The following is a 16,299-nucleotide window of genomic DNA, read 5'->3' on the forward strand; positions in this document are numbered from 1 at the left end:
AACCAGAGGAAGCCCCATGTGCGTAAAAGAACAGAAGAAGGTGGAGCTCTTGCAGAACAAAGAGCCTGCATAAGCCAGTCGAGCACTGACGAACAGCCAAAGACACTGGGAGACTAGCGTATGGGAACGAAAGAAATCACAACGCGATTGTAGAGAGCTCGGTGGTGTTGTGACCACACAGCAATAGTGGTGGGCAGTCCGCCCGCAGAACAGCACAGATACCACTGACGGGAGAAAACCACTCCCGACCCGAGATACAGCACAAGTGCGATTCGGAAGACAAGAACGAACACATGTGAAACAGGCGGCTCAACAAGTGAGCCGCAGAGTCAAGAAGAAACAGAAAGAGAGTCTATGAACTTACTTGTGCCAGTGACATTAACCCTCGGAATAGAAGGTAATGCAGGGAACTGGATTACTGTACAGTTAAGAGGGACTTATAACTGGAAGAAAACTTGTGCCAGTGTTAATGAGAAAAGTATTGGAAATAAGCCGAGGAATGAGAGCCGGGTTCATGAAAGACAGAGCTACATGAAATACACAATACATAAAGTGGGAGAGCAGTACATTTGAAAAGTTGTTGCCTTGGGAAAATGGAAAAGTCAGCGCAGGTCCCAACGATAGGAAAGAGAGTATAATAACTAAAGACATTTGGGAAACAAACACCCAGAAAACAGAAAGACAAAGCTCATACATGAAACAGCACTCTGGGAAGAGAGACTAGAACCTGGCAAGAAAGAAAAAAGGAACTTAAACAAAAGTAAGATTGTTTGAGTAAAAGGGGACAGGAAAGCTATCAGCCTCCCACCAACACTTACAGGACTTAATCCAGAGGATAACAAGAGACAATTTGTGTATGGTCTATTGAGCCGAATGAAATAACATGGAAAATACTGTGACAAAACACAGCAACCAGAAGAAAGGAATCATTCTCCTGGCCTTAGTTTCTTACATTAATGGTAGGGTCAGATGGGTTCGATTTGGCCAGAGGACGGACTTGGTTTTGGACATTCATCCTGACTGGCGAGCCCCTTAGTTAGTAAAATAGGCAGGGAATAACCAGAGATGCAGGGAGAGTTAGGCACTTTAGAATAAATCTCATGCTTACAAAGCATTCACAGCCTCTGTTGTCCTTATTCTGAGCCTCCACAGTACATAATGCCCACTGGGCATAGTGCCCTTTTCATTTTTCACAGTACTCACCTTAACATTAAAATGTTTGTAAACAAGAACTATATACACTCATTCAGACAACTTAAGTATTTGGATGTGGGGATAAAATGACTCACACTTCTGTCACTCCCTTTGGCTTTCAAGGTTGTCGTGCTTCTTGTTTCCAGTGATTTTGGAACAGGAGAGTGTGGGTCTCAGAGTAAACATGCCCACCTGTAGCTTAGTGCCAGTCCACCCAGATAACGCTTGGCTGCTGGGTATGCACTTAATGGGATAGATAATTATATTGAGGTGTGGACAGTGGAGGCTGCGGTGGGGGTCAGAGCCTTGCTTGCCTAACCTCTGCCTGGACAGCAATAAGGGGCGGGGTCAGGGGAAGCATTAAGTACCCAGGGTCGTTGGATAGTGATCCAATGTAGGGCTGAGGTGAGGCATGAACTTCAGTTCCCGCCTTAGCCCTACCTCTGCTTGTGACCAGCGCAATCTCAGCCAGCCAGAGGCAAGCAGATTAAGTTATGGAGCCAATAGGGACTACATTGCCTGCATCCAGCTGAGCTGCCAGGGGCCTTGCATCACCCATGTAACCACCGGAAGGAGGACTGCCTGGACAGTGCAGCATGGAGGCTATTGAAATTCAGATCATATCCATTCTGATCTAAGACATGTGGGTTTGGATCTAGACAACCGGCCTCACCCCAGAAAGGGGCTTTGGCCCAGGTAAAACATCCCTTCCTAAGTCTTTAGATCTTAGTGTCTGGCCTATGGGAGTACTACTATCTGCTTCAAGGGTGGAAAGGGCTGGCTCAGTCCTGGTCCAGCTTTGAAGGCTTCTGTGATGCCTGGGAGTCAGAGTTGGTGTGGGCGCGTACAAACAATGCAACAGTAGAAAGGTGAGTAGATACTCTCCTACTATGTCCCTATATAATGAACAGCCAGGTTATGCAGGTAGGAAAGCTGCATGGAAAACTTAAATGAGGGTGGCTTGGAACTGTGGCTCTTCTGAGAGCAAAGACCTGAACCGTTGAAGGATTCCGGACAGAGCTTTATGGGGCTGCCTATGGTGGTGTGAAAGCTGGATTAATATTAAACAGAGCCTGCAATCGACTGGGAGTTCACTGCATAATCCAGCCTTTTCACCATTCTATAATATGGGCTGCAGATACCTTCTTCTGCTTAAAGAGGTCTGCAGGTTGACACATCGGGGGTTTAGAATCAAATTACTAGAATGGACCATGGGCTAAAGGTGCTGAATTCTGGTGAACTGCTGGGTAACTAGGGATTGGATCCCCAAGCGGCCCAAAATGGCACGACAAAAAAAAGGTTTGGACTTACTGTTCCCTATCCAAATATTCTCCCAACATAAAGAGTCTCACATTGCCTTCCACAAATGGTACTGAGATATGCATCCCGATGTACGTAATAGTAAATCGATCTTACCTTCAGCTAAGTAGATGGTGACCAGGCCGAAATAGGCAATCCATAAACACCAATGCATAGCACAGATCCCCAGGTCTGAAGTTCAGCTTCCCAAAGCACTGTCTTCCTGGACTCCTCTCACAGTTAAAAGCTTTGGCTCGAAGGTCAGATTCAGTGCCCATCAACGACCCACTCTTCCTTTTTGTTTGCATCGAGAATAGCTCATTCAGTAAAACTCTGCAACTTGTTTATCACTTCAATTACAATTACTGAACAGGATGTTATGGCCACCAGCAACAGGTTCCAGAATAATCTTCTTGGATAGAAAAGTCAACAACTTATTTTTGGAAATGGACACGTTGGTTGTTCAACCGTCAAATGCAACTTATAGACTGCTGTGCTGGTCCATCGAATTTCCTGGACTGAGGTTACCGTGAATACATGTCTACAAAGAAAAGAAAAAGATGGAATTTAAAAAGGAATATAAATAATATAAATACTTCTCAGGTCCTCCAAATATACAGTACTATATGTGTTTTGTAGGCTTTTTCAGAATGATTTGGTAATGATGACAGTGAATGTATTGATAGAACTATGGATCACAGGGTGTGAAACATAACAGAACCTTAAAAGAAGTAAGATTAAGGAAATTAGGAGGGATGCTCTTATTTACTCCCAGTCCTACTCTTCCAGGTCACAGTACTCACCTACGAACCCCCTTTCGACACAGCCCTCTCTCAAAAATCTTGAAACGTTTTCTTTATGGTCCTATCCCCACACATACGGGTTATACAGCACATGATCCCGTACCAGAATCCTACTGACCATATCAAAGCAAACAGAACAATATTACCACCAGGGAGGGTGGAACGGGTTTCGGTGCTGTGACAAAGACAAGTAAGACGAGGGTTATTGAAGATTCCTGGTAAGTAATAAGAGCATTATCGCCACACCATTCTTCCTCTTCCCAGTACTTTCTTATGATGTGTACCAAAAACCAAGATCAGCCAGGAACAGAACAACAACCTCAACCCCTTAATGGAGTCAACCACAGCACACAGGTGACTATCAGGGAAGGAAGAGGAATACTCAAGAGTACTGAACTGAACTGAGGCCCCATTACAGAGAGGACAACCAGGAGTAAAGGAACCTCAACCGGTGCATTGAAAAGCGACAACCAAGAGAACGATGTGACCTGAAATACAGAAGTGGAAGAACACTAAAATGACACCACTCACCATGGATTCCAACTGACCAAAAACCAACAAATCAAGAATAAACATCCAGAACCCCCCCCCCAACAGAACCAACAGGCATCACAGGTCTGCATTCCCAAGCTGAAGCACCAATGCTCACTGACTGCGCAAGCATGGCTACTAAATCTGCATAAATGAACGAGGCTACAAATGCCACAGCCTTCGAGAGTTCCATGATCGATAGGAGTGCAGTACACATGCAACCAAGACCAGAAGTGATGCCAACATGCCACTCGTAGCCCGGTCAGGTGAAAAACAACTATCTCTAAAATGGCGGCATACCCTGCCAATCTATCCAGCATGTTCTGAACTGCAAATGCCTAGACCACCATTCAACCGGCAATCCCACACACTAAGTAAGGCAGACTCAGGCAGAACCGGGCTCGTCCAACCGCTCAGAAAGCTAGAAAGAAAAGTGCTCAGTGCACATGAAAGTGTACTCAAGAAAAGGTACTTCTCTGTCAGCAGCAAAAGCAGTAAACGGCCCATAGTCGAAGCACCACAAGCTATATTCTACAAATCAGGGTAGAATCTCCACAGCAAAACTCCATCAAGGTGCAATGTAGGCCCCCTAACACGTTATGTTAAGCCAATAGAACCCCAGAAACTAAAAGAGTCCGGAAATTAGAAGCGTGTATGGGTAGGCTCCCTCTGCGAGGGGATGTCATATGAGGAGGTATCCACTCGGAACCACCTCCTAAACAGAACAGGCGTCTACCATTTCTACCAATAAGCCTGTGTGCCAGCAAAAACACACAGGAGGGCTGAGAAGAAGTGGTAACAAGGGACATAGGGAAAAAGGCCCATAGTATACAATGCCATCCTTGTAAGCAAACAGGTTCAACAGAAACCAAAACAAAAAGCCCACAACCACATCCTTATAACCCAAAATAGTTTCAGGAGTAATTGGAAAAAAGGAAGAGGCGGAAGGCCCAACTACAGCACGTCAGCTCTCCGGACAGCAGTGCTCAAAGAGCCCAAAGGACCTACACCGGTCCCAAGAACCACTGGCCACCAGCTCGCTGCACAAGGCAAAATACTGATGTCACGCCCAGTGTAATACACACAGCAGAATGATGAAAGCCTATAAGATTTCAGCCAAATGGCCTCTCAGGAATACCTAGACCTTTCGGACTACAAAACTGAAAAGCAGGACCCCGCCAGTCATTCAGCAGTCATGTTCAAGGCCAGAAAGGCAATTATCGCTCCAACAGTGATACCAAACAGGAAACAGGACCTCTTGTTCATGCCACAATCTTGGCCAAAGCCCCTCAAAGTATGGCTAGTATCTGGGCATAGAATGTAAGGGAAGGGACCAAGTTCAAGCCAAACTGTAGAGCAGAGACCAGTTTCTTTGCTATGAACAACATCCTGCTGACAACCCACACACATTCGTCAGCACTGTGAAAAACACAGGTATCACTACACCGCAGAGGTAGCAGGAGTAGAACCTATTCCCTTGGGCCTTGAAGACAACTATCCCATATTGAGAGGCATTGTATGCCCCACCACAACAGGGTGTACAATTTTCACCTTCCTGCCATGAGAGTAAAAGTATCAGTCTGCAGGGTTAGCTCCATACTCTTTCATCAACAACAAGCTCAGCATCATCGGCCAACTCAGAGCACATAAAACATCCCATCTCGCAAAACCACAACGGCCCTGTCACCTTGAAGTCCCCAACTGGACAACTTTCAAAACACTCACTGTGGAAGACCTCACTGCCACCTTGGCATTCATCCCTCAAGGCCAGATCATCCACAGACAACATCCTCCCTGACTCCGTAAACAAGACCCTTCCGACATGAACACGCCTCCCTTACCTGACAATCGCCAACAGCTCCATAACTCAGGGCACCTTATCCTCGACCCTCAAGACCGGACAAATCCTCCCACTTCTCAAGAAACTAACATTGGACCCTGATGACCTCAGCAACTACCACCCCATCACCCATCTTCCCTTCCTAGGAAAGATCCTTGACAACACAGTAGCCATGCAACTCTGCCAGCACACCGAAGCCAACAATCTCCTTGAGTCCTACCAATCTGGCTTCAGACCCAGATGCAGCACAGAAACAGCTACCATCACGGTGATCAACGATGCCCTTAAAATCCTCGAGGATGGCCATCCCTGCTTCCTGGTTCTCCTTGACCCCTCAGCAGCAGTTGACACAGTAGAGAATCAGACACCCATTGACCATCTACATCACCATGGGATCAGTGAGATTGTCCTCAGCTGGTTCAAATCCTACCTTGTTAACACCACCAGTTCGTACAAATGGATTCCTGCAGATCACCAACTCTAACCATCACCTGTGGGGTCCCGCAAGGACCCATCCTCACCCTCTGATCATCAATCTTTACATGGAACTGCTTGGAATCCTCCTTGCTCCACACAACATACACCAATATACAGATAACATGGAGCTCTACCTCAAGATATCCTTCATCAAAGATATCCACAGGCTCAAAGCCTGCCTCACATTGATCCACTTGTGGATGTCCAGTGCTTACTTGAAGCTTAACCCCTCCAAGACTGAATTCCTACTGCTGACCAATAACACAGAACATCCGGACATCCAGACTTGGCTTTCTGCTATGAACCTCAATGGCTTCACGCTCCAGCTGGCCAACTGCCCCAAGTCCCTTGTGTTCGGCATCGACGGACACCTCTCCTTCAGACAGCACCTCGCAAGGAAGACACAAACTGCTTGGTACCAACATTTTCTCCTGCAGAAAAACAAGACCTTCATTGCAGAAAACAACTTCAGATCTGCTGTCCAATCCTTGGTCTGCCCCCACTTGGATGGTGGCAATGTTCTCTTGGAAGGTCTTCCAGTGACTACCCTGGCCTCCCTGAGATTTGTCCTGCATGCTGCACTCTACGAATTCCGCACTCAAAGCACTCTGCAAATTCGACCACATCATCACAACCCTCATCAAACTGCATTGGCTCCCACTACAAGCTGGTATCATTTTCAAAATCTGTGGCATCATCAACGGCCCTGTCACCTTGAAGTCCCCAATCTACCTCATTAGCCCCACCCCCTCACTTCTACAGTTCAGGAAGGCACTGAAGACCCTCCCATCCAAGAAATGGCTCCTCCCTAACACTTCAGTTTACAAACCCTCCTCTCCTCACCCTACCTGAGACTGGGTGATCCGCGTCCCACTATTTCTTCCTGTGGTTGCTTGTAGATTCTTTTCTACCAAATTGTTCACCTTCCCTTCCCCCTTTTGCTAGCTCCCCGCTCCCTTAGGCACAGGCTTATGTGTTATGGGAGGTATGGATGCACGGGAAGGGTTGCGGTCAATGCTGAGACCAGATACGCAGAAGGAGCATTGAAGGTTGGTGAATGGGCTTTCGCTCCCTCCGCCGGGGATATCTGTTATTGCAGTAGCTACCTTTTGTACCACCACCCTTCCTTGAATGGTATTTGTAACTTCCGAAAATGCACTAGATGCAGTCAAACTGCAGAGATTCTGACTCTAGCTCTCATGTTATCTATGTCCCCAAATGAGTGGTCGATCTCTGCAGGCAGCTTCAGCAGGCGAATGCAAGGGCTCTGATTCCAGCAGTTCCCAATTACACTAAGCAGCAGGTGGGGGGAGGGTCCCCTCCACTTGAATGAAGTTGGATATTGTCTTTGTGGAGTTGATTTTTGTACAGGAAGTAGCACGCAATATGGTTGTCGACACCGGAGTGTAGGAGGCTTGCACATTGACTGGGTTGCTTATGGACACACTTCATGGATGCATCCTGGTGTTTTTCCAGGATCTTTGGCTTGACTAAGGGCAACGTGTTACGCTCACCTGGTATCCACGGGGACGCCACCCAGCCGTAGGGACTCTGGTATCCTTCTCTGCGGTTCCCAGGTGTGGCCAGCGGGGAAGTTCTGCCTGGAATACAGGTGGGCAACGTTCAAGACTGGGCAACTGGGGTAAGCAACCCCCCACCACCCCGTATGCCCGAAGCCTCTCTGGACCTCTCCTCACCTTGTTGTTAATTCAGGTGTGCTCTCCGTCCTGCCTTCTTGGCAGGGGCGCGTTGTCCTTTGTGAGAGAATGCAATCTAGTTGCTTCACTGATGCCGGCCCGTTTTGAGTCTTTCAGGTAGGTCTTATTGCTGTTGTATATTGTTGTTATTCTTGCATGCCTTTCTTGGTTTAAATATTGTCTTTTTCTCTTCCTTAGGTGCACGGAAGTCCAATGTGATGCATTGGCTGAATTGGGTCTCGCCGGTAAATGATGGCGTATTAAGAACGGCTTGATGCGGTAAGTAGGCGCTATGCGCAGTGCTATGATGCCTTGCCTTTGCTAACCTGTTGTCTTTTCTTTCCCATAGATTGCGGTGCTCACCCGGTGTATGAAATCCCAAGGCGATGTTGGTCGGGGGCGACTTGCGAAGTAAGCTTTTCGGCACAATTGGTTATGTTGTAAAAGTTTTGATGTCTTGTTTCTTCCTTTTTTGCAGATCCGCCGGTCCGGGAAACGCGCTGATCCTAGGATACTGTTCGCAGGAGCTGTGGGCAGCTAACAATGAAATTACAGGTAAGCTGCTGCTGTTAAAGATGTCCTTTTGTCTCTTTACAGATGCTGTTCTTCCGAGGTTCACTGGTACAGCTGAACACGATGAGTGTCACATTGCAGGATTGCAAAGTAACGCGAGGCATGTTATCTAAGTCGGGTGTGGTTTAAATAGCTTCAAGAAAGTAGTCCAGGTAAAGTAGTTCCTAGGCTACCACACCCAAAACACTATACCACATAGCTTGGTTCCAAGAAGCCAAGCTATGTGGATGCCTCCATGTTGGCTGGCACTTGAAATAAAGTAGTTCCCTAAACACAAGTCTTTATTAAGTATCAGCCTGGCGCCAAAGGCGCCAGGACTGGCCCCAAGAGGGCCTAGGCAAAGGATGCCTACGTTTGTTGGAGACCCGAGCCAAGACCCCTCCTGGCCCATGGGCTTGCCAGGGTGGTTTAATGGATGTGGGTCGTGACAGAACCCCTCCCCCCCCCCAAGGCCCCTCTCAAGGTGTTACTTCTGTCCGGACCAGGTTTAGTTGGAAGGTTTCGATGATATTTTTTGATCAGACGTGGTGCATGAATGTTTTCACAGGGTTCCCAGGATCTATCTTGGGGTCCAGATCCTTTCCAATCAACTAGATAGTATAGCTTGCCTCTTAAATACTTGGAATCCAGGATGCCTCTGACTTCGAATTCTGGTTCTCCGTCAATAAGTATGGGTTTTGGTGGTGTCCCAATCCGTGTACCGGGCTGCATTGGTTTTAAAAGGGACACATAAAATACCTGATGGATTTGTACGTTAGGTGGTAAATCTAGTTTGATGGCCGCTGGATTAATAATTGCCTTGATGGTGTAAGGCCCTAAGTACCTGGGTTGAAAGGTCCGGGTTCCCTTGATGGGTACAAATCTGGCGGCCGGCCAAACCTTGTCTCCTACCTGATAGTCAGGGGCTTTTTTCCGGTGTTGGTCGGCAAATTGCTTTTGCTTCTCTTTGGCGAGAATAAGATGTTCTTTGGCCTTTTTGAAAGCTTGAGTGATGTTGGTGTGAAGGGTTTTTACTGCTGGCATTTCCAAACTGGTTGGGAGATCCAGTTCTGAGGTACGTGGGTGTCTACCATAAAGGGTATAAAAGGGTGTTTGTCCGGTACTGGAATGCAAGGAATTATTATATGCGTACTCGGCTATCCATAGTAAGTCTTTCCAGTCTCTTAGTTCATGGTGCAACATGCACCGTAGGTATTGCTCGAGGGTCTGATTGGTCCTCTCGGTCTGACCGTCCGTTTGGGGATGATGGCTAGTGGATAGTCGGACGTCAATTTGCGCCATTGCACAACACTTTCTCCAGAAGTTGGAGACGAACTGGCTACCTCGATCGGAGATCAGGACTGATGGGAAGCCATGTAGTTTAACAATACCATCCAGGAACACATTGGCTAAAGTGGATGCGTCAGGGAGGCCTTTGAGCGGAATAAAGTGTGCCATCTTTGAGAATAAGTCCACGACTACAAGAATGGTGTTAAACCCTTGACTGGGAGGTAGGTCAGTGATGAAGTCGAGGGAAAGAGTGTGCCATGGAGTGGGAGGAATGTCCAAAGGTTGCAGAAGACTGGATGGTTTTTGTTTTTGCGACTTATTTTGTGTGCAGACTCCGCAGGATTGAATATATTGGATGACATCTTTACGCCAGGCAGGCCACCAGAAGTTCTGTTTTACCTTGGCTAGAGCCTTGGTGATTCCAGGATGCCCTTCGATCAGAGAATCATGATAACCTGAAATGATTTGTTGTTGTAAGTCCATGGTGGGGACGTACAGACGATCCTTAAAAAAGGGTAAGTGGTCTTTGATGGAATATTGTTCCCCCTGCGCTTGCCATGCAAGGAAAGTATCTGGATTCATGGTTCGTTGAATCTCGTTTCTCAGTTCTACTTGGGTTAAGGCCGTAGTGAGGCCTAAGAGTTTGTCTTCCGGTATGATGGGGACTGGGTCTGGGGTCGTATATACTATGTCATCAGTGCCTGTACGAGAGAGTGCGTCAGCTTTTCCATTCTTGACCCCTGGGCGAAATGTGATGACATAATCATATTCGGTGAAGAAAAGGGCCCACTGCAATTGGCGTGAAGACTGAGCTTTAGCTGTTTTAGGATATTGCAGGTTTCGGTGGTCCGTGATAACTGTAATGGTGTGTCTGGCCCCCAGAAGGTAGTGCCGCTAGGCTTTAAAGGCGGATTTGACCGCCAAGAGTTCTTTGTCCATGATGGCGTAATTAATCTCCGGAGGTGAGAATTTTTTCGACCAGAAGGCCACTGGATGTAGCTGGCCGGTTTCTGGATCTCTTTGTGACAGAACCGCTCCCATTGCTATACTGGAAGCGTCCGTTTCCACGATATAAGGAAGATCTGGGCGAGGATGTTGCAGGATTGGCGCAGAGGTGAACCTTTTCTTCAGTTCCTGAAAAGCTTTTTCTGCTTCTTCGGTCCAGGCTAATTTTTTGTTGTTTTTTCGTAGCAATACGGTGATCGGGTGTACGACCTGAGAGAAGTCTGGTATGAAGCGGCGATAGAAGTTTGCAAAGCCCAACATGCTTTGTACCCCTTTTACTGATGTTGGTGATGGCCATTTCAAAACGGCGTCTACTTTGTGCAGGTCCATTCTGATGCCTCCTGGAGTAAGAATAAAACCCAGAAACTCAACTTCGGTGACGTGAAAAAAACACTTTTCAAGTTTTGCATATAAATGATGTTCACAGAGCTTGGTGAGGACTGAACGGACGTGCTTGATATGATCCTGTTTTGAGGTTGAGTACACTAGGATATCATCTATGTACACTAGGGCGGCGCAGACATCAATTAACTCTCTCAAGACGTCATTCATGAAATATTGAAATGCTGCGGGAGCGTTGCATAACCCAAAGGGCATACCGTATTTGGTACGGAAAGCAGTTTTCCATTCGTTTCTGCTTCTGACCCAGACCAGGTGGTATGCTCCTCGAAGGTCCAATTTGGTATAAATCTGGGCATCTTTGACCTGGTCCAGCATTTCAGGGATAAGTGGCAAGGGGTAACGGTTCTTCACGGTGATCTGGTTTAATGCGCGGTAGTCAATAAAGGTTCTTAAGTCCCCTTCTGTTTTTGGTACAAAGAACACAGGACTGGCTGCAGGGGACTTTGATGGACAGATGAATCCTTTTGCAAGGTACTGGTCTATATAACACTTCAGATGAAGGTTTTCAGGTTCCGTAAGAGCATAGATTCTACCGCAAGGGACTTGAGCACCTGGAACAAGGTCGATCTGACAGTCATAGGGCCTGTGCGGCGACAGCGTGTTTGCTTGGTCCTTCTGGAATACATCCTGGAAATCATGGTATTCCTCAGGCAAGGTATTAGTTACTCCCAGGGTTGATGCTGTCGCTCTGGGAGTCGTAGAGATACTGAAAGCAGGTTTCTGTTCTTGATAATAACAGGCTGGGGAGCAGTCGCTGGGGAAGGTTAATTTCTTTGCCTGCCAGTCAATCAAAGGGTTGTGATCGACTAACCATGGCATCCCACTATGAGCCGGAATTGAGGTGCCTTGATGAGATCGAACGAAATAAGTTCCCGATGTCCGTCCTGGCACAGCAAGGTTATCTCGGCTGTGCATTGGGTTACGGGTCCAGAAGCGATTTCTGTCCCATCCACAGTAGTCACCTTGTCTGTAGTCGGCTTGGAACATAGGGGAAGCCCCATCTCTGCAGCCAGGTCTTGATCTATATAATTCCCAACAGCTCCGATGTCGATGTATGCTTCAATGGCATGCATTCTTGATGACCGTTGGTTATTAATTAAGATCACCGGTATTGCAAAGTGTGAGGTCGGTGGCTCTTTTCTCTCACTCGACAAACTGACCTCTACGTTTTCCGAGCTGGGTAGTTTTCCGACTTAGATTCCTTCTCTTCATCTTTTTCCGTGGCCCCGACGATTTTCCTTGGAGGTTTCACTGGGCAGTCCTTCAGGAAATGCCCTGGTTTTCCGCAATACAGACATAGTTGTTGTCTCCTTTTATCTCGCTCTTGTTTTGTTAGTGGAGGTCGTAACCCTCAGATTTGCATGGGCTCCACAGTATTTTCTTGCACTCGAGTTACATTGTCTCTAGATCGAACGTACACAGCCGAGGGTCCATTTTGGAACGGTCTGCTTTTTGGTCTTGCAACCGGTGGTCTAGTTGTACGACCAAATCTATGAATTCAGAACAGTCTCTAGGAGGATCAACCGCTTGAGCTAGAATGTCTTTTAATTCGCCTCGTAAGCCCCGATGAAACAACGTGGTTCTTTTGTTTTCAGGCCACCTAGCTTCAGCAACCAGTCTGTTGAAAGTAGCAATGTACGTTAACAAGTCTTGATTCCCCTGTCGGAGGGAAAGGAGTTCATTGTCGACTGTTTGTTCTCGGGTATAGCGAGCAAAACGTTTCTCCATTTCCCTCTGAAATCCCCCAAAGTCATGTAATAAAGGATCGTCATAGGTCACCAATGGTACCGACCAATCTGCTGCGCTACCACTCAGGTATGATAAAACAAAGGCTACCCGAGCTCAGTCATTTGGGAATGCTCCAGGTCTGCAGAGAAAGTGAAGGCGACACTGATTCATAAAAGCTGCGTATTTCCGTGGATCACCTGCAAATCTCTCTGGTGGAGCCAAAGGAACTGTTCCCGGTAACATGATTTATACCAGAGTAGAGGTAGTGGATGGCATGGTAGGATTTTGCATCGTTGGGTTGTTTCCAGGTAGAGGCGTCTGTCCTGCTTGTGATTACAATTATTGCCTGCTGTCATGATCTCTGCTTCCAAAAGGTCAGGGTTTTCCCAACTCCCTTGGAAGCAGATCCATAACCCAGGTTCCGAGTGCCAACCAGTCCCAATTGGGACCTTTTGGACCCAGTCCTGGCGCCAGTGGCACCAGGCTCATAAATATGCCCAGTCCCAGCGCTGGAAGCGCCGGGCTCATAATGCTTGGGTGGACTTACCTGCAGCAGACCATGCTGCTTACTTGCCTGCCAGTTGAGCCTCTGATCCTCTTCTGTTTGGAACTACTTTTCCTGTTGGGTGGGGCTGGAGCCACTCCCTAGATTCAGAACACTGGAACTCTTCTGGAAGGCAGGAACTCTTTTCTTACCAGGAACTCTTTTCTTACTTAGGCGTGGCTGTGGAAGGAGACACCTAAGCACTACAGGAGGCTATTTAAACCACACCCGGGGGATGAATCTTGCTTTGCGTTATTCTGCACCCTCTGCAGCAGAACGCTCATCGTGTCTTCTGCATCCGGTCCTGGGCCTAAGGAAAAAGGCTTACCATCCTGAATCCAGTCTTCAGCAACACCTATAAAGACAAGAAAGAACAGGTTAGCATTCCGGCATCTGAAAGGCAAAGGCTTACCTAATCTTCGTGCGCTCCGGAGGTCTTCACACTGCATTCCGGCATCTGAAAGACAAAAGCTTACCAACTCTTCGCACTCTCCGGAGGCCGTCGGCGCTCCATCCCACATCTGAAAGACAAAACAAGGTGCGTTTAAAGACATTGGGGAACTTTAATACTCACGTGCCATTACTCCTTTCCACATCTAACCCAGTGGGTATCCCGGCACCCTGCAGCCGCTCCGAACTTGTACCTGCAAAATAAAAAGACAGTTAGAGCGCATCGTGAAGCTGGCAACAAGCGCTTACTTACGTGCTTCCAGGCGCTTCTATCCATCACACGGGCTCCATCTTCAACTCACTTCAGCCCGTCATCCGCCATCGCCGGAACCCTGCAAAACAAGAGACATCATTATTAAAGACTTTAAAGACATTTGAGTTACTCGAAACTTACCGTTCGTGCAGTAAACGACGGACAGCAGTCCTCTGAAGTCAAGAGGCCTGCGCTACCTATCCAGTGAAGAAACTGGTTACAGCACCCTGCCCCGAGGCAGATGGAGAGCTCGGCATTCACTTACCTAAGGTGAGAGCGTTAACCTGTGGGGGTCTACAGGAGAGGAGAAGGGGAAAGAGATAGGGACACCCCAATAACCCCAGTTCATTAACCCCGTATTTTCTATCTGCAGACATCTTACTCTGCACGTCAGGCATACAGGGCACAGAGGTCCAGCCTAAAGAGCCAACCGGGTGCTGCACATCACCTTTGAAGATACGGTAGTCGCCCAGTCAAGACCGGCGCCTCTGCGAGAATCAGGTGAGCGTTACAGAACGCAAAGCCTACCGCAAAACTCTCGCCCAGGCGCTATGGAAACCTCGGATACTGACCACCTAGCCCGGTTACTTGGGGAACTAAGGGCAGAAGTGCATGCAGCTCGTCAGGAAACGAACGCTCTAAGAAGGGAACTAATTATTTCCAAGGAGAGAACAGATGATCTTGCTAGACAATTGCTACAGTCACAAGCCGGACAGACCCCGCTACCCGCATCAGGGGCAAATCTTCCTTCAACATCCTCTATGAATCCAGTGCAGATCAACCTACCTGGGGATGTACCTCTGGCTCCGCCCGAACGATTTTCTGTTGACCCAAAGAGGTTTGCGATATTTATCAATCAGTGCCGGTTGCACTTCTTATGCCGGCCAGCAGCCTTTCCAACTGATCAAGCTAAAGTAGCTTTTGTACTTTCGTACCTTAGTGGCAATGCGGCAGACTGGTCGATCCCTCTAGTTAATCAAGATGATCCGGTTCTCCATGATTTTCAAGCCTTTCAGCTTAGTATGGAAAAACTGTTCGCAAGACATGCACAGGGGCAGGCCTTGGACAATGAGCTTCTTTCGTTGCGACAGGGTAATCAAGACCTTTTGGCTTATATTGCATCTTTCAATAGACTAATAGTGGAAACTCAATGGCCTGAGTACAAAAGGATTACGCTGTTTTATAGAGGTCTACGTGGAGAGCTCAAAGACGTTTTAGCCCAAGTAGTGAATCCCCCACAAGACTGTTCGGATTATATAGACTTGGTCGTTCAAATAGATCACAGACTGCAGAACAGGAAGGCCGATCGTTCCAAGTTTGATGCTCGAGTATTTTCCAAACCGCCAACTCCTTCCAAAGGAGTAGACTCCGGGGAACCCATGCAAATAGGGGGTCTGAAAGGTCCTCTAACACAAAGGGAGCGGGAAAGGAGAAAACAGTTGCAATTATGCCTATATTGCGGAAACTCAGGGCACTTTCTTCGAGACTGTCCGGTGAAACCTGCCAAGAAGGCAGTAGGAGCTGCAGTTACCACAGTTACAAACTCTGAGCAGGGAAACGACCTCGCCCGACAAGAATAGAGGTCCTCTTGCCGAGCGTGAAAACCAGTTCCGTGACCTCGCATTTCGTGATACCTATGGTCCTCATTGGCCCTGATAATCCGGATCGATTACATGCAATTGAAGCTTACGTCGACAGCGGTGCCATCGGCAATTATGTGGATCATGAAATGGTTTTGAGGATGAATCTAACTCTTTGTCCCAAGGCTGTAAAGGACGTCATTACTACGGTGGATGGTACGGAGATAGCCTCCGGGCCAGTAACGCATACCACTCAAGAGGTGACGCTAGTAAGTCAAGATGGACACCATGAGAAGATCGTGTTCGATGTGATCAAGGCCCCTCAGTTACAGATTATTCTAGGAATACCTTGGTTAGAGAAACACAATCCTCTGATCGATTGGCGAGCAAGAACGGTCCAGTTTCCAGAATGTGTCTCTACTTGTCACCCTCCACCTGGTGTTGCACTGGCAGCAATTTCTTCAGAGACTCCCCAGTTACCTCCCGAATACCTAGAATACCAAGATGGTTTCCGGAAGGAGCAGGCTAACTCTCTACCTCCTCATAGGTCTTATGACTGCCAGATAGACCTGATACCTGGATCTACTCCTCCTTGTAGTAGAATGTATGCCCTCACCGAGCCTGAGAACCTTCACCTTCGACAATACCTGGATC

The 16,299-nt window shown here is 47.6% G+C and overlaps 1 protein-coding gene across 3 annotated transcripts in view; it reads right to left on the reverse strand.

Moving 5' to 3' along the window:
• IGSF9 (immunoglobulin superfamily member 9) overlaps positions 1 to 16,299 on the reverse strand; it is a 665,024-nt gene that overhangs the window by 513,648 nt on the left and 135,077 nt on the right. For all 3 annotated transcript variants that reach the window (XM_069604696.1, XM_069604697.1, XM_069604695.1), the window contains exon 2: positions 2,611 to 3,034. In XM_069604696.1, coding sequence (XP_069460797.1) covers positions 2,611 to 2,668 — 58 coding nt within the window. In that variant the 5' untranslated portion in view covers positions 2,669 to 3,034. The remainder of the gene's footprint in view (positions 1 to 2,610; positions 3,035 to 16,299) is intronic.

The sequence above is a fragment of the Ambystoma mexicanum genome, chromosome 1p, assembly GCF_040938575.1.
Source record: "Ambystoma mexicanum isolate Mex_15411 chromosome 1p, UKY_AmexF1_1, whole genome shotgun sequence".
In the NCBI taxonomy this organism is placed as follows: Eukaryota; Metazoa; Chordata; class Amphibia; order Caudata; family Ambystomatidae; genus Ambystoma; species Ambystoma mexicanum.